We start from the raw sequence: 18310 nt of genomic DNA, 5'->3' as shown, positions 1-18310 counted from the left end.
GCGGCCAATCAGAGCGGCGGGCGCAGGCGGAAGTGGGCGGTTGGGCTGAGGCTGCGCTTACGTTAGGGCGGCGGCAGCGGCGCCTCAGATACGGCTCCGAGAGTACGAAGAGGGGGATTTAAGCGCTTCTCCTCAGAGTGGGCCGCACCGTTTCGATATGCGCCCAGGCCAGCTGGGGTGAACGGTGAAAGGCCTCTGGACGAGCCAGTTCCGTTTCGCTGCTCGGAAAATGCCCTTTGGGAAGGAAGAGGAGTGAAAACACCGCTTCTTCCCACAAAACACACACGTTGCTTTTCTTTAAAGTAGAAATTATCAGGAGACGAGAAGCAGGCTGCGGCCTTCGAGTTTTCGAAAGTATAGGCGCCCCGTGTCCCTTTACCTAAAATGTCAAGTGTTGGTAGTCTGTTACAGATAGCCTTGTAAAAACCAAGAGGTGGTCGTGTGGGTTTGTAATAATAAGAAAATTCCACTCAGTTTGCAGCAAGCCTTTTATAAGTAAAACTTTGCAAAATACTGTGCAAGGTTTATTTGTTTTTGTTTTATAGATCGCTAGGACTCTTCTTCAGGCTGGATTGGAAGGTAAACAGGACCGGGGGAGCATAGCTGATTGTTATTGTTGTTATTATTATTATTTGTTACATTTGTATACTGCCCTCCACCCAAAGATTCCTGGGTCGTTTTAATTCTGGATGTGGGTGGAGGTAGCAGTCATTCAAAGGAGACTCTGTTAGGTGCTGTGCAGGTTTCAGAATGCGCTTAAAGCTTCTGTGAAGGTGCATTCAGTAGCCCCATATTTGAAACTATAATTGGTACTTATAAATTGAAAATGTAAAATCCAGCTGTTCCAAGTCTCTTCACTAATAAGTGAAATGCACAGGTTCCTCAGTAGGTGGAAAATGAAAACAAAGAGAATCTAGGCAGGTTTATTATTAATATTATTATTAAAATATAGAATATAAAAAATAGGTGGTGTGCTAGGCTTACATTTATTTAATAGCAGCAAAATTGGGCAGTAGATCTGTGGTACAACCCTAGGCATATTGACTCAAAAATAGGTCTCATTGAGTTTAAAGGTAAAGGTAACAACTCTGGGGTTGCGGCACTCATCTCGCTTTATTGGCCGAGGGAGCCGGCATACAGCTTCTGGGTCATGTGGCAAGCATGACTAAGCTGCTTCTGGTGAACCAGAGCAGCGCACGGAAACGCCATTTACCTTCCTGCCGGAGCGATACCTACTTATCTACTTGCACTTTGATGTGCTTTCGAACTGCTAGGTTGGCAGGAGCAAGGACCGAGCAACAGGAGCTCGCTCTGTTGCAGGGATACCCGTGTTGAGTTTACTTGCTCCCTAATAGGTGTGTGTATAAGATTGCAGCCTAAATCTAGGGACCTTTATTGTGGTGCTTCAAGGTTCATTCTTTTTTCTAATGCTGTGCGAATGGCATATGTTTTTGTGAACTAGAACCCGCTTCGTTGGATGTAGGACATGAAAGTGATGGCTTTCCCCTGCTGCTTGTTCCAACCATAGGAACATAGAAAGCTGCCTTATACCAAGACAGACAATTGATCCACCTTGTTCAGTACAGTATTGTCTACATGGATTTATTTATTTATCTTATTAAATTTCTCTTCCACCCTCCATCACAGGGCAGTTTACAATATAAAAAAGCAAACATACATAATGTAGTGATGAATAAAAACATTGGCCCTCCCCACACAGAATGTCTAGAGATTTGGGGGGTTAAACCAGGGACTTGCATACAAATCACATGCTCTGCCACTGAGCTATGGCCCCTTCTCCATCTTGGATTCAGAAGCATGCTTCCTCTGATCTTGATTTCATGTATGTATCTGTTGAATTGAACTGTAGTCCAGAGAAACCTAGGCTTCCAAATTATAGCACAATCCTATCTAATCGGAAGCAAGTCCTGATGAGTTCGGTGGGGCTTACTCCCAAGTATGTGTGCATAGAATTGAGCTTAAATTCATTAGCCTTTAGTATAGTGCCAGAAGGATCTTTCTTATAGCTAAATAGCTGCTGCAGAATGCCTCCTGATTGCACTGTAAATTTTTAAAAAGCAGAATAGAAACAAGTATTTTTTTAAAAAACAAGGAATAGTGCTGTGCAAATAATGAAGCATTCAGAGCAGAATCCTATCTATTGAACTTGGGGCTGTTATGGAGCAGACTGACAGGAGAAATAGTGCCCAATTTCTGGGCTGGGTACAGTGTGTAATGTGAGCCTGCTCACTTAACATTTCTTCTATCTCACAGTGTGTTTAGAGACAGCGTTTAGCGCAATTATTTCAGTTGTCTTGAAAGCTAGACATTTGCCAGTCAGAGACAGCACAGGAAGAAGAAAAATATATTTCCCCTTATTTAGTATTTTGTCAAGAAGCTTCTGGAACATTTTAATGAGACAACCTCATAAAATCATTGAAAAAGCGTTGCCAGTAACGTCAAAACATTTTTTAATAATTTTGTAGTTCATACTAATTAGACTTGCCAACCGTCTGTTCACAGCAGGTGCAATGCCTGAACAGTACTAAAATGTGATATTATGTGCTGCATGCTGAATTTATTTAAAATTATGGCTATTAATAAAGAACAAATTAACATTTATACCTTAATCTTAAAACATATTTACTCAGAGGCAATGCATATAGATTACAGTATGGCTTATTTCCAAGTGCATGTGCTTAAGAAAGAGCAATAGGCCTTTTCAAGTGTTAAACAATTATGCAATGGGAAATGATGGTAGTAACCAGTGCTTTTTCTCAGCTGGCGTGCTCCGGAGCACAGTTCTGGCACCTCTTGTGGGGAGGGGGGGGTGCCATTGCGGGCTGGCTCCAGCCCCTGCCTACTTAATGCCTTTATGTACTTCTGAGAAGCCCAAAACGAACATTTCAAGTCAAAATGGAAGCTGACCAGTGTGTGCAAGTCTACTTTTTAAAAGATCTATAACTCCACCAAGCTCCTAGCTGTGATTGGTCAAGCTACAGGTGGGGCCAATTTGTATTTCCTTTTCTACACCACGTGTAGCGGTGGTGGGATTTAGGGTTTCCAGCCAGACCTCTAGCATTGCATGAATGAATGCATGCATGTTTGTGTAAGGGCCCTTCCGAGTTGCTCTAGCCATCTGTCTGAATCTTAAGAGAACTTGGGGAGCCATTTATTTGACCTGCACCAGAACCAAGGGTGACCTCCAAACCAGCTAGAGATATAGCTTGCTGTAGTTTTTAGCACTTCTGTGGGTGGTGAACCCTCTGTGGGTATTGCAAAACCAGCATCCATTCAGAGCTGCCCCGAGTCACCCAGTGGCTTACTGTAACAACTTCATGGTGTGTTCCGGCACCTATTTTTCTTGAAAAAGAAGCACTGGTAGTAACCTCTTTTGCATTATTAACAATAACCAATAAACAAAAGGCTTTAATGTACGCACTAATAACATATTTTATATCAAAAGCTAGAAACTAATCTTGATGTTTGTATCAAGTTTTGCCAACCAATTTCGTGGAGAAAAGATGTGAAGGAAATAAACACACGGGATACCAAAATGCTACCTGTCAAAATGGTGACAAATTTTGTGTTAGATTTCAGACTGAAAGGAAAACAGGAGCCAGGAAAGCTCAGGAATTTCCAAGCTGCAAAATAATTGTTATATAGTATTTCTAAAACATTCCTATCTTTTGTTTTTAGCCTTGGCTATGGATGCAAAAATGCAAAAGGATGAACTGACAAGGACAATTAAATTTATGCCACCGCTATACAAACAACGCTACCTGTTCGTTAAACAGTTAGTGAGTAAACATAAACCTAAAAAGGTTTGTATATGTTTCTTAGCAATATGCTCTTTATAGTATGGCTAATTGCTTCAGAATTATTGGCCTTAGTCTTGCTGTGATGTGACAGACTTAAACATAATTGAGCTAGACAGGCAGTTCCATGCAGAAATAGTACAAAAAAGGAAAACTCAAATGGGGGTGGGGGTGATCATAAGGGGGTGCTTTGTATTACTTGTCTCTTGTCTCAAATTTGCTGTATTATTTTAAAGTTTCTCAGCCACTTGGAGACCAATTCCAAACCCTGACTAGGAGCATGCGGGCTTGTAGATTGGAGCTGTATAGCTAACACTGTAGTCACAGAACCTGTTCTTGTACCAACCAGGACAGGAGGGGAGGAAAAGTGCTTCTTTGTTGCCCAGATAGAATTTTTCACACACACACACAATCTCCTTTCCTTCTGTTGTATGCTTGGTACAAAGAGCTTCTGTTAAGCCAAATTTCACTGTTAAGGCCAGATCAGGAAACATGGCTTAAGCTTGGTTAACAGACTTTTAAGTCATGGTTGCCTAGTTTGGAGTTAACAGATTACTTTGCCTTAATGCTAACCACAGAGTTTATCCTTCATTAACTGGGTCCTTGGGTTTTTCCCCCAGTGGAGTCAGATCTCACATCTTCTCTGCCCTTTGGCAAACTAAGGGTGATACCCAACTAAGTTGTCTGTTTGAGTATGACTAACCCTCTGTATGTCACCCTAAGTGCAAACAAATGCAGAATTAAGGAGCGGTTTCGATTCCTAAGCTACTAATGACTTTAAAGTTGTATCAGTTTTAGTTGTGGGCTATTAATGTATTTAATTCTAATTGACAGGTGGCAGATTTGGGATGTGCTGAATGCAGGCTGCTCTGGATGCTGAAATTCTGCAGCTGCATCGAAGTGCTTGTTGGGCTAGATATTAGTGAAGATGTGATGAAGGAGAAAATGTAAGGAGAAAAAATATCCTTTAATTTCTTTTGCAAAAGCTGTTTTTTGTGGCTTGGAAATTTATATATATATATAATCTCAAAATCAGCCATTCAGTTCCTAACACGAGATTGGGGGTTGGCTACAGCAGTGGTGAGGAATCTCTAGCTCATGGGCCACACTGGGCCTAACAGGCCTTCCTATTTGGCCTGGCAGTGCACTGGGATTCACTGGCTCTGATAATCAGGTGATGGTTGAGTCTCATGGAGCGCTGTGCAGTTAGCTTTATCTCTTCCAACAGCGATCAGCCTAATTAAGAAAGCATGTGTTACAGTGCAAACAGTGACAATCACAGTGTTTCCCCAGGGTTAGGGAACAGTGTGATCACCATGGTTTGCTCTTCTTCACATGGGTTCATAATTAGTATTTTTCAGAGCCGTTAGCACTTTTTAGGTTTGAAAATATTTCATTTGATTAATATTAATAGTTAATAAATGAATATTTAATATTGTGGTTTCGTTGTTAGTACCAGACTAGGTAAAGTACACAGAATATACCTAAATCGCCTCAATCTAGCAGTGGAAAGAAAAGCAATGTCAGCTGAGAAAAAATACTGAAAACTAATCTGAGGATGAATATTATTATGTGTCATATCTGTGCCATAGTATTTTACATTTGGAACAACGTATGTTTCTGGTTGGACCTCTCCAATATTATTATTAGCAGTTCTCTAATACATCTGAAAGAGTAGTTAGCTCCTGATAAGCTTTGCTCGGCGTCAGCAAACTGCACTCTTCTCCATTTTCAATTTCTTAAGTTACTTTCCTTTTTAAAAAGCCTTAAACTTTGTTGGGACAGTCACACACAAAAATTGTACTATTTTTGTTGAAAGTAAGATACTCAGTTTGTGGGAATTATACTCAATAAAAATATATTCTAGAGTTTATCTTCAGTTGTGTTTTGCCGTCTTCCCATTTTTATCTAGTTTTTAAATAATTTGTTAATGTTATTGTTTAATTTTTTAAATGTAAAATGCATAGACATTTTTACTATATTAAATGATGAAAAAGAATAAAATTGAAACATCAAACTTGCACTGATAATTACTTCTAATTGTGCACAGTTGTTTCTTATGCTGTCAAGTAAGGGCATTAAAATGCGTTTCCTGTGCAGACTGTAGAGCTCCAGCAAATCCAGTATTATATTGTACTGACTTGTCTTGCATTTCAGCTAGAGTCAGTTGGAACTTCCTGGTGCACCAGTAGTTAGATGAGGTGGGGGGGATAGTATGGTTAAAAGTAAATGTCACCTGCGGTCTTCTATATTGTTCAACTTGTTTGCTTGTAGGCATACACTATCTCCCCTTCCTGGTGACTATCTCCAGCCAAGTGAAAGACGTCTGACAGTTATCCTCTATCAGGGTTCAGTTGCTCACAAAGACCCTTGTATGCTGGGCTTTGATATGATAACATGCATTGAAGTGTGAGTATTCTACTGAAATAGTTTATTTGGCAATGTTTTTCAGGTTTTGGTTTTAAAAGCATGTCAATTTAAATACATTTTCTACCCTATATAACACACATTCCTCTTCCCTAGTTCCAAGCAACTTCTCAAAAATAAAGGAGTGTGCCATCTTTCAACTTCTTAAACTTAGGACAATACAAATTAATACAGTTGGCATGGTTGAGACTGTTGTGTGGTGTAGCAATACTTTGGAACAAAGGGCATAGAAACATTCATGGAAAACTGAGGGTTTTCAGCTCCGCATATAAAATCTAACACTACACAAGAATACACTGAGAGTGAGGAAGTAAGAATCCAGGTAGATAGAGAATCAAAAGTAAAGTGTAACTGCACACTGGGTAGCTGATACATGTTCCCAGTTACCTCGAAGGGAGATGTAGTCAAAACAATATCCACCTTGCTTCTTAGCAGAAATGAAAAGTGCTGAGCAGCTAGAATTCTTTCTAGCATGTTCCAGCTTCAGTTTCTGCATATACAAAGAATATACTAGAAAAACTTCTGTTTACTTTTATAAACTGGAAAAGATTTCTGTACCTGAGAAACACCATTAATCCTGACAGTGTGAACTAGGGCTTATGAATCTTCCAACTTTGGTGTCATTTTGGTTGCCCTTTTTTGAACTTTTCCTGACTCTACAATACCCTTTTTGAGGAGAGGCAAGTGGAACTACACAGTATTCCAAGTGTGGGTGTGCCATAGATTTTGTCCAACGGTATTATGATATTGGCAGTGGGATTGATATTGGTGGTATTATTTTCAATCCCTTTTGTAATGATTCTTAACATAAAATCCACCTTTTTCATATGTACTGCATGCTAGGTCGACATCTTCGAGCTATTCACAGTGACCCAAAGGTCTAGTTCTTGTACAATCATTGGCAGTTCAGACTTAACTGCCAGATTAACATATATGTGAAATGAGGGGGTTTTTTTTTGCCCCAGTGGGCATCCATTTACATACACTTGCTTAAATTTACTGCCATCGTTTGGGGAGGTCCTTTTTGAACTCCTTTTGGTACAATTGATATAATCACCTCACTGCTTACTACTAACTACAGATAATTTATGAACAAGTTAGAAAGCACAGGCCCCAATACGGATTCTTTGGTACTCCACATCCTTCCATTGGAAGAACTTTCTGTTCATTCCTATTCTACTTTCTGTCTTTAACAGAAACATTATCAAAACCTCTTTGAAAGTCTTAAGTACAGTGTCAGTTGTATCACCTCTATCTATATGTTTGTTTATACTCTAAATTAGATTGATGAAACAGGCCTGGTTCTGCTTCAGAAAGACTTATTCTTCTGTATGTTTTGTAATTCTACCTTTAATAATGCTTTCCATCAGTTTCCCCAAAACAAATGTTATACTAACTGGCCTATAAAATTCTAGATCCCATCTGGATCCCTTTAAAAATGGTTTTACATATATTCCTTAAGTATAGATGGGTGACTGGCGTGCTCTGGTCCATGGGGTCACGAAAAGTCAGACATGACTAAACGGCTAAACAACAACAAAATATAGATGGTGATTAAGATCTCTTGGATGGATTGTCATCCAGACCTGATGATTTGTCAGTTTTTAATAAGATGTAGAACTTCTAGGTAAGGAGTGAGATGGGTCTTGGTTAGAGACCATGGAGAACTGCATAGCTGGAATATATAATACTAGGCTAGTTGGATCAAGTATAAAGTAGTGTCATACTTTTAGATAGAAAAACAAAGTTATCTTGAGAAGGTATTTTTTCTTATATCAGACTTACTGTAGTGTGAAGTGAAGGCCCAAGACAGGAGTTGATCATCATGTGAGCTGCGCACAGCTGAAGCGAGCTGCTGCCATTCCTGTGGAGCCTCCTTTTATTGAGACAAATATGCAAGCCAGGCAAATACATTTTTGGGCTTTGACCTTTACACATCTTCCGTCCCGAGATTGTGGGGTGGTACAAAGTTATTTTGGCACCTGTTTTCCACAGCATCATTTTCCCCTTGCACAGTGTATGACGAAGGAGACAAAAGGTCTCAGGGACAAAGGTTACAGACAGGACACCGCTGACTGCTGAGACCGCAAAAGGTCAGACATAGGGGACGATGTTCCAACAGCCGTGGCTTGTCTGAGGGGGAGTTTGCCCTGCACCCCAGGGTCACACGTGCAGGCCGACTGTGGCTGCCTGCTGGTGGAGAGAGTGCTCCCTCCGGGCCTCACTGTCCACTCCGCGATATCCTTACATCTGTGCAGCTTTACTACTTCATTCAAGTATGTACTGTACTCAGTTGATCTACTTGGTAAGAAGATCCTTGTAACCTTCTATCTTCAGAATAGAACACCTGGAGGCAGAAGAGCTGGACAAATTCCCAGAAGTGGTATTTGGTTTTATGTCTCCAGCCATGGTCGTAATAACAACACCAAACTCAGAATTTAATTGTTTGCTTCCAACTGTAACATTATTCAGACACCCAGATCACAAATTTGAATGGAATCGTGCACAATTTAAGAACTGGTAAGTTCATTCCATCTTTTATATGCTTCCAAAAAGTAAAACAAAAACAAAAATGGTGTATATTTTAGTGTAGGCTGTGGGGGAATAAAATAAAACCTTGCTATACCCTTTGAAAGCTTTTATGATTTTGAACATACTGTGGTGACTCCCATGCCTACCTTATATGTTAATCATTTTGGAAATAACAGTAATTAAAGTGAAGGACAACCATTGGTTGACTAGATGTAGCTTTTTCCACCCCAATAATCTCACAATATGTGGAATGTAGGTGAGACAAGAAATGACAACAATTTCTGATCTATGTATTTTCTACATTGTGGGGATTCCTTTTTTTTTTTTTTTTTAAAGACATGAGCACCATTGTGAGGCATTGTAGTAGGTAAAGTTACGGAGATTTTTTAAGTGAAGTGGGATTGGTCTCAAAGCAGGAATATCCTCTAATATAGGGATTGTCTCAAAATTCCTGCATAATATTTGCTCCACCATAGCTCCAAATTTCCTCTTCTCCCCCCATCCTTCTATGGGATACCAGCTCCACTAAACCTTCACACAAACACATATCTTAATAATGCTTAAGAATTATTAAGAATATTCATGGTCCAGTTTGAGAACTCTCACATTACTATTCTAATGAGGGTGAAACTTTATGCTCTTTGCTGTCTATTTCATAGTCTAAAGAACAGAACAGGCTCCTGGAAGTCAGTGAAGGCTGGGTATATTTCTAATTGACAGAACAAAAGTTTGTTGGCAACAATCATGTGTTGTTTCCAAATTCAGGGTTGGACAGAACAGGAGTTGTTTTTGTCTCACTGGCCTTGTCTGTTGAGCTGGTGAGGAGGTGTCTTTGTTCCTAACAGCTACACTCTCCTGTCACTGCTGCCATTTCTCTACATCTACTTATCCACACAGGCATTGTTAATAGGAAGGAAGAACTGCCTCTCTCACAATAATGGCTTGTACTTGCAATGGGAGATTTAGCAGTACTCACTATACACATCTTTGATGAGCAAGATAGAGCTGTTAGGATTGGTCTTTCAAAGTTACTTGCACAGTTTGGTGTTTTGTCATAAATTTAGGGCCCAAGATGTTGCAGCTCGCTACGACTATACAGTGGAGTTTACTGGTTTAGGAGCCCCACCTCCTGAAAAAGATGTTGGAACTTGTACACAAATAGGTGTGTTTGTGAGAAAATACCAGAATGATGGACCTACACATTTTGAGAAATGCAATGAACATGTTTATAAAACTGTAAGTAGATCTTTTGCTTCTGTAAGGAGGAATAAATTCAGTATAAAGTGGTTACATAGTAAAACATAACACGATAACTGAAATAGAAGTCTGTGTATTGAGTTTGTGCTGAATTGATATCCAATGAACCTTGTGACTGATCAGCAGTCAGTGTCACAATACATACTAGGAAAGAAGTTCTTTTGATTCTGACTTTGAAAACAAATGTGTTATGATTGATGAACACATGGCATGGAGAGGCAACTGGGCATTAAAAATGACAAAAAGAATGAGAATAATGGTTAATTAGCCCTAAAATATTATCAAACATGAAATCGTTTATCCAGAGAGGAAAATGTTACTTAGAATGTTTTCTTCCCAGTTTCAGTGTTTAGTAAGCATTATTGGATATTGAACTGTAGAAGCACACTTGTTTTTAATAACTTAATTAAGCCTTTAGACCCTATGCTGTAATTCCCACCTTTTAACCTTTTTTTAACCTGTAATTCCCACTAGTATTAGCTAGATTTAAACCCAGGTCCAAGCCTAACACTTTGTTTGATGGGCCACTCTGAATTTGGCATTGTAGGAGTATCAACCATATTGCTCAAATTTAATTTAAAATTGTTTTTGTTATATTTCCAATAAGTGGGTAACTTATGGAAGAAAAGCTAACTCAAACTAAGGATTTGTTACTTTAAGGTTGCAAGCCCATTCATACTTACTTAGGAGCAAGTTTCATTAACTTCAGTGCAACTTACTTTTCAGCAGACGTGCAAGGGATTGTATTGTGATAGGGCTCTTGCTAGTTTGCCCAAATTCTACCTAATTTTGCAGGGAGGCTTACTCACACCGCATACTACAGGGCTTGCTTCTGAGGTTTTTTGTTTTTTAAAAAGCACACATACAGATAGATATTATTGAAAATTGAACTGAGGAGTATGTACAACCGTTTTATGGTCAGAAAGCCACATAGTTGTAGTCTATCTTAAAAATCAGCAGAATTATATTTGCATTTGTCAAACAAGTAAGTACAGGCGGTTTCCAGCTTTATTTTGTGTATTGTAAACATGTTAGAAAAGGTTCAGTAGAGCTATGCCTAGTTTAATATTCTGTAACATAAAATGCTGAGTATGTGAAATGCTTTGAACAGTTAGAATTGCTAACAATAAATAAGCCGCATCTTTGTTTTCCATATCAAAGCTTTTCAAAGCTGAATATCCAAGCCTTAAAGATGAAAAGTATTTGCGGACTGCAGTGGTCAATGAAGTTATTTGGACAGCACAAATAATTGCAAGGAGACTCTGGGACCACGTAAAAACTGAATATAAAAAACCCTGTTATGACTCTGAAACAGAACCCAAATTCCAACCATCTCACCATAGTCTGAAGTATTTCAAGCATCTGCCTTTAACAGAAGCCAACAATAAAGGTTTGCAGCCATTTATTAATGGAAACTCTGTCTACATACCTCTTGCAAACATTTTTTCTTTTCCTAAAGTGAATAAACTTTGTGGAACAGTTGAAACACTAAGCGATCTCATAACTGGCAAAGTCACACTCAGCCATGATGGATCTGCAGTGCTTATTGATGCTGAATATGAAAATGAAGAGATGGAGAATTAACAAATGCTTTCAAAAATACTTGTTCTTGGTTCTACTTTGCAAACTGGAGGAGTCCAGTGAGCAGAATTCTGCTAGTTGCTGGATTTAAAAACTCAGCAGATTGGACTGGCTACTAAATATTTGGATCAGGTGCCATCTTTTTGTGTTGAGGTGGGCTAGAATAAGATGTTCCTACCTAATTATTTTGATTGAGAAATAAACATGTACCTTCCTCAACCCAACTGCTTACAACAGTAGTTAGTAGAACAGAAGTCAGAAAACAGTTTTCTGTCTGCGAACAGAAAAAGTAATGTTTAAGATGCATTTTTTGTATTGGAAGGTGGTTTTGCAGAAGTTTGTGTACTATATTATGCAACACCACTGTTATCAGTATCTTTATAGTACAAGTTTAGTTGAGAACTAAATTAGTTGCTTAAGTTAATGCTAGGTGTAATGCTCTCTCTGTGTGTGCTTTTAAAATAGTTTTCTTCAGAACCATTCACACTGTTCTATATAGAAATGGGGTTGTAGATGTGGTCCAATAAGGACTTTCAAATAAGATTGTAGAATACTACTTGCTGAACAAAGTTGGAAAATACATTTGCTCAACTCATCCACAAACTGATTCTAACCCCCAAAGTACCAGAATAACCTTGGGGGACTGCTAGGTTTTGATTATAGAAGGGAGCAGCAGCAATTCTTTTCCTTAGTCTCAACCTTATAATGGTTTGATCAAGAAGGGTGTGACCTCCTTTTTAAATTCTGGCCTCTACTCCTATGAGTTATGTGCAAGATGGCAGACTACTCATTCATCTAGCAGTACTGCAAACACCAGTCATAGCATAGCCTCATTAAAGCCTCAAGTAACTGAAGTTATGCCTTGCTTCCTGCATGTATTACCTGTTCAAGTATGCTTTTCTTTAATTACAATAGTTGGTAAACAGATTGGCATATGAGCAGATGTAATTGTACATAAATATTGTTCCTGTGTAACAGTAAACAGCCTTTTCTAAACAAATATTAGACAATTCTATCTCACTAATCTTGCAACAATTTCAACCACAAGGTGGCATGCTTCTCCATAAAGCATTTGCTTGGCAATCCTGTTCTCATGTAACAAAAAGGGATGCAGCTTTTTCCAATATCCCTACCATCACCACCTTGGTAAAGAGTCAGAGGACGACTGCAGTGTTGTTTTTATACCAGAGGCAACAGACGTGATTGAGCAAGAGAAGAAATGGTTTGGTACCTTGTTGCTCTTTGACCTTTTCCCTAATTCACTTGTCACATTTAAAAATGCTAGGATAGATTATTGTTTTCCTACTTCTACCTTCTTAGAATGTAATGCTCTCTATTACAGTTGTACTGCAGCAGCTTTCTCCTTGTACTATAACCAGAACACTGCATCACTTCCCAGCCTGGCCCGATTCCAAGCCCTTGCAGAGTGTACAACCGTAGCCACTAATTTTCCCTGGTGTTCTTTGCTATTATAGTGTCACTTCTGAGGAATCATTTTTGGGATGAGAATAGAGAAGAAAACCCAGCACAGTTTCTGCTAGGGCTTACTACATAAAATAGTCACTTAAATGACTTAAATAGTTCAAGACAATCCTGTTTGCAAAGTTTAATTTAATCACTTCTTCAGTATTAGGATTGAAGGCAGTCTCTTCCCTGGACAGATAATCAAGTATTCCTTACTACCAATACAAGTAGTAGTTACTGATCATGTTTACAATAAGCCCGTTAAGAGTGGGATGCCAGCTAGATTGCTGATGGAAATGTAGCTGCTCCGCAGAGGAAATGTGAACTTTTCACAGAAATAACGAACGGGAACTTTTCTGCAGGTGGGACTCATAGAGGATGACAAAAGGCAGAATGGGGGGGGGGCCTCTAAAAAGCTGTGGCAAGGCCTCAGAATGGTGCTCTAAAACATGGTTATATGTTTAGTACTTTTTGTCATCAGTCAAAGTTTTGTATTGTCTTACTACAATGACAACCACTACAGCAGTTTACTTAGTGAATACCTAATAATAATAATAATAATAAATTTTATTTATATCCCGCCCTCCCCAGCCGAAGCCGGCCTCAGGGCGGCTAACAACAATAAAACAGTATAAAAGTACAGCATAAACAACACTCTAAAATCATTCATTATAAAATTAAAGTAAACTGCTTTAATAGTTGTAATGGAAACAAAATACAGTGGTGCCTCGCAAGACGAAATTAATCCGTTCCGCGAGTCTCTTCGTCTTGCGTTTTTTTCGTCTTGCGAAGCACGGCTATTAGCGGCTTAGCGGCTATTAACGGCTTAGCGGCTATTAGCGGCTTAGCGGCTTTAAGAAAAAGGAAACGAACTCACAAGACGTTTCGTCTTGCGAAGCAAGCCCATAGGGAAATTCGTCTTGCAGAACGACTCAAAAAACGGAAAACCCTTTCGTCTAGTGAGTTTTTCGTCTTGCGAGGCATTCGTCTTGCGGGGCACCACTGTAAGATATATATTTTTTGTCCCAAAGAATGATCAGTGTCTAAATGTTATTTAATACTGGAATATTTTGTTTTTCATGCTTTGGAGCTGTCATTTCTCTAGATTTTACAGACTAAATAAATCACTCAACTTGTAATGTTTTAGAACAAAAGTACCTAACAAATCAAAATAGCATAAAAAGCATTTTGAGAAATCACAGCAGTCTGTATCAGTGGAATTAATCATGCTGATGGGGTATAAACACAGGTAGAAAATGTGAACCTAGCACAGGAAGATAAAGCTGACTTTCCAGAATGTCTGCAAGTCAGGCCTCAATACAAAATGCAGTTTAATTTCCTCTAGCCTTTGAATCAGACTACTAAATTGTACAGAGGTTCCTGGAGCTAGAGAGGCTTCAATCATTAACTGATTCTCTTCTCTAGGAAAGGGAAGAGCCCTGGTTCTACCAAAAAAAATCTTGGATTTTTAAACTTGTAATAGGTCAGTATTAAACTTAGTACAAGGAATACAAAAGATTTAAGTTTATCAGGAAACCACCTGACCCAAACAACTGAACTATTCCTGTCTTGGGCCTTTTTTCTGCAGGGAAGTAACCTAAAAATGAGATACAGTTCCTCCCAAAATTTAGCCTGTATTCTTTTGGCATACTGTTTACTATTAGAAAGAAGGAAGTGGAAAGATAACCCCACTCCTTTTCAAGCTAATAATTTGGTGGAGATGGAATGCCATTCATTTGCTCCTTTTAATTTAATAAAGTGAAATTAGTTACAGTACTATTGCAAACACCCTTTGCATTTGTTGTTTTGATTCTCTGTTCAGAAAAACAGCACATAAAATGCAGGTTGAAGACAAAACTTTTATTGAGTTTGTAAGACCACTTTACATCAAGTATTTTATGGTAAAAAAATCAGACTTTACTAAAAAATGTTAATTTTGGGTATCACTGTACAGTTTACACAAAATGAATGCCATATATGAATATGAAGTTCATTTCCCATGTCTTGGGGACACAAATGGAATCACTTCATTAACATGGCTCAGTTGACTAAAGTGCATAATAGCTGTTTAATGGAACTATCATATGGAATTCAAAAAAATTACCAGTGTGATGGGTACAAGAGAAATTGCCTTTGTGTAAGGTGTATTAAGTCAGGGAATGCAGGTATTTACACTAGGAGTGACCAACATTGCATTTGAGTAAGCAAGCAATACATAAAGTTTATTGAACGTTGAACATGATAGTTCCTTTGTAGTTAGTGACCTTAGTTTCTTTATCCCTTGTGTTCTTTCTCCCTTATGCCAATTTGTTCTCTCCAAATCACTCATCTTTTAGGACCAACACTTTTTAGAACTAGCATTTTTTCAACATATTTGCACACTATTTTAGTGACTTACTTAAACACACTAAGAGCAAACTCAATTTTATCTAGATCACTGTATGTTTCAAAGTAAGTTTTGTTGTGTATTCTCTTTGCATTATTTTCAAAGCAGCTTAAAAAATTAAATATTTACTTGAACTCAATTAGAACAATTCAGGCTAAATAAAATGTTTTATGAAGCAGTGACAAGTTACTTCCAGGTACCATAATACAGAAGAAATGGTTCTCATTTTAACAATTCACACATATGATTTAAATAATAAGAATGAGTTGCGACATATCTCCAAGATACAAAATTCCTTCATTTAGCTAAGAACTTAAATCTTTCATTGTTTCTTGAGAAAGATAACAAACACTGACCAACTCTAGGGAATTCATATGAACATCAGTGTTCTGCACAGGTCAAGTAACTCTCATTAGCTTACTCAAAGTTGTTTTGAAGATACTGATTAATTCTAGTGACTAACTTTTTTTGACATCTGAAGTCCACTACTAACTAACTAACTGTCAATATGTTTCTGAATTGTTGGCAGCCTTCACTCCAAATCCCTAAAAAAACTTTACAAAAATAAAATGGGCTGTTTATGTTGTCAGAAAATGCTTTGTCAAAACTGTTGCATAGGCACATTACATGTTTCATTTGTTCAAATTTATATGTACCAGGAACTATTTATCTGCACAAGTTCCACTGAAATCAATGAGTTCTGTCTTAACAACAGCTGAATGAAATGGACTAAAATGAGATGACTTAAAACAAGCTATGTAGACATTCTGTATGACCAGCACTGCACTGTACTATACCACATGTGTGGCAGTTGCAAACACCAATGTGTGTATCAGGTAGAACAGGGCAAATACCTTTTAAATGGAGCAAGTACAGAGGTAAGTTATTTGCTCATATCCATGCCTCATTTACACTGGGCCTGAGTTAGCAATTCTAATTAAAATACAAGACTGGTTTCAGATGGGGTGAAGAAAATTATATAAAGTGCTTTTCGTGACAGCTTAAGCATATAGCAGTTATGTTAGCTGTTTAATGGTTGTTCTTAAAGCTTTATAAGAAATCGTTCCGACCTCCTTTTTCCTCAGGAACAAGGCACTCTTTTAAGTGTTAAACGGTTTGATTTAATATTGTATGAGCTAAACAACATACTACTGTATGCTCTAAACTTTTCATTACTGGTTATTATTCAATGAAGTCACCTATGATGTAGTACTTTTGTTTTTCAGTACACACCAAATGTCAGCAAGAATTATCTTTGAATACTATAAAGTTGTACTAAGGGTTCAAATCTTGTCAGCAGTGAGGACTATGTAATACCATACAGATTTAATTTTGTCAAAGCTAGTCACTCATTTTAAGTAATAAACTAGTTCTCACATGTGACTTAGCCTTAAAGTTGCACACATTTGTAGCAGTATTTAATCCTATTTCTTTCAAAGCACAGCTGACTGGCTCACTTCCTTGAAGCAGAAGCAGCTGTTCCTATTTTGTAGCAATTCTAGTTAGACAGGAACAATTAAGTCAATACTCGAGAGGCAAGATTCTCACTCCCAGAAAAGGACTGAAATAGATGTGTTTGACTTTTTAAGGGATTAAAAAGCAACAGCAGCCAGGTTGCAATTAGAGAACATCACTGAATGCATTTCTACATACCGACAATTGATTTCACCATATTAAAGTCAAATCCGATACCATTTGTCCTATCTTCAAAAAAGGTGCTTTGATTGACACACAGAACAATGTAACAAATCTACCAACACATTCACAATGGCTGGCAAAGTACTCAAAGAAGAAAAATTCGCCCTTATACCACAGGTAGATAACAGAAGAGGGCACTTTCAGTATGAGCAACCCAATCCGACAACTCGGGTCAATGGAAACTTGCGTTTTGGAAGCACCCATCTTCAATAGTATTGGGAAATAAGCAAGTTCTGGAGTTCCTAGAATTCTGCCACTGTAGTCCAGTTCCTCTAGCGTTTAATCACCACTTGCTCATATGCTCCAGATCCAACCCTGAAAAATTAAAGGCAGTAGAAAATACTGGAACAGAATTTTACACTCTTGAACAGGAGGAAACTTGATATTTATTACAAGAGCTAATTGCTGCTTTCAAAACACAGCAGCCTACGTGTCTCTGCAATGTGTGATGTTCTTGGCCAAGTGAGTGGTAGCTAATGAAAGGGAAGAGAAAAGTCAAGGCTCAATGTTACCACATCACACATTTTAGTTTTTTTAGATATTATATGAGAGAAAGCTTGATTTGTTTTTGACCGAGAAGACTTGAGTATCTCTTGTAACATCTAGTTCTATGCCCAGTATGTTACCTAATTTGAAACAAATACCCACAAAATAGAATCAATGGTTTAATTACACATGCTTGAACACTGGGAAGTTGGATTCTTCAGTTAGTTTTACTTAAACTCCACTGAACTCTGTGGAACACATTAGGTCACGACTAAACTTCAACACTGATTTCAAGGGACTGAAATTCAAGCAACATTCTGGATCCAATCCAATTTTTCCATGATTCCCAACCAAAAACTATGCTGTGGTCTGCGCCAAGGCTTTGATGCACATGTAAGCTATTGATAATCACAGACACCATATGTAACACTGAAATCAGATTACAACCACTAAATATTAAAGATATATTAATAAACTATCATCAACAATTCAATCCAGTGTTGGAAAAAAATATAATTTCCTCTTTAGAACACTGTTTAAACAGCAGCAGACCCTTTTTTCTAGCAAAAGGCGCACTGAAGACACTGCGAGTCATAGACACTCAGTACCTTTAAAATAAATCCTTGCATTCAAGTAACTGAAGAAGTCTGCCGAAAGCCTT

General features: G+C 38.2%; 2 protein-coding genes across 6 annotated transcripts in view; one reads left to right on the top strand and one right to left on the bottom strand.

Annotated features, from left to right (window-relative positions):
* Positions 1 to 30: 30 nt before the first annotated feature.
* Positions 31 to 12615, top strand: HENMT1 (HEN methyltransferase 1). 4 transcript variants are annotated; one of them, XM_081009702.1, is made up of 8 exons: positions 31 to 579; positions 1463 to 1580; positions 3700 to 3824; positions 4653 to 4765; positions 6093 to 6227; positions 8583 to 8765; positions 9842 to 10013; positions 11196 to 12615. In XM_081009702.1, exons 3-8 carry the CDS (start codon positions 3708 to 3710, stop codon positions 11616 to 11618), a joined length of 1143 nt encoding a protein of 380 aa, XP_080865828.1. In that variant the 5' UTR covers positions 31 to 579; positions 1463 to 1580; positions 3700 to 3707; the 3' UTR covers positions 11619 to 12615. The 4 variants fall into 4 exon arrangements, with proteins under 4 accessions (XP_080865828.1, XP_080865827.1, XP_080865826.1 ...); XM_081009701.1 differs by lacking the exon at positions 1463 to 1580 and having other exon boundaries at positions 32 to 579; XM_081009700.1 differs by lacking the exons at positions 31 to 579; positions 1463 to 1580 and adding an exon at positions 1654 to 1843.
* Positions 12616 to 14924: 2309 nt separating this feature from the next.
* The window catches only part of EEIG2 (EEIG family member 2), a 30281-nt gene continuing 26895 nt past the window's right edge, over positions 14925 to 18310 (bottom strand). For both annotated transcript variants that reach the window (XM_081009706.1, XM_081009705.1), the window contains one exon: positions 14925 to 17478. In XM_081009706.1, coding sequence (XP_080865832.1) covers positions 17436 to 17478 — 43 coding nt within the window. In that variant the 3' untranslated portion in view covers positions 14925 to 17435. The remainder of the gene's footprint in view (positions 17479 to 18310) is intronic.

The sequence above is a fragment of the Podarcis pityusensis genome (assembly GCF_964106645.2).
Source record: "Podarcis pityusensis genome assembly, chromosome: 6".
NCBI lineage: Eukaryota > Metazoa > Chordata > Lepidosauria > Squamata > Lacertidae > Podarcis > Podarcis pityusensis.
Note: the sequence above shows the minus strand (reverse complement) of the source record. Positions and strands in the feature narration are given on the sequence as shown.

What these genes read in the sequence shown, in the direction of transcription:
- HENMT1 (XM_081009700.1), top strand. Translation starts at nt 1,690, where the DNA reads ATGAATAAAAACATTGGCCCTCCCCACACAGAATGTCTAGAGATTTGG. An exon ending in TCCTCTGATCTTGATTTCAT is followed by an intron (nt 1,844 to 3,699) that starts GTATGTATCTGT and finishes TTTTGTTTTTAG; the next exon opens with CCTTGGCTATGGATGCAAAA. An exon ending in GTAAACATAAACCTAAAAAG is followed by an intron (nt 3,825 to 4,652) that starts GTTTGTATATGT and finishes TCTAATTGACAG; the next exon opens with GTGGCAGATTTGGGATGTGC.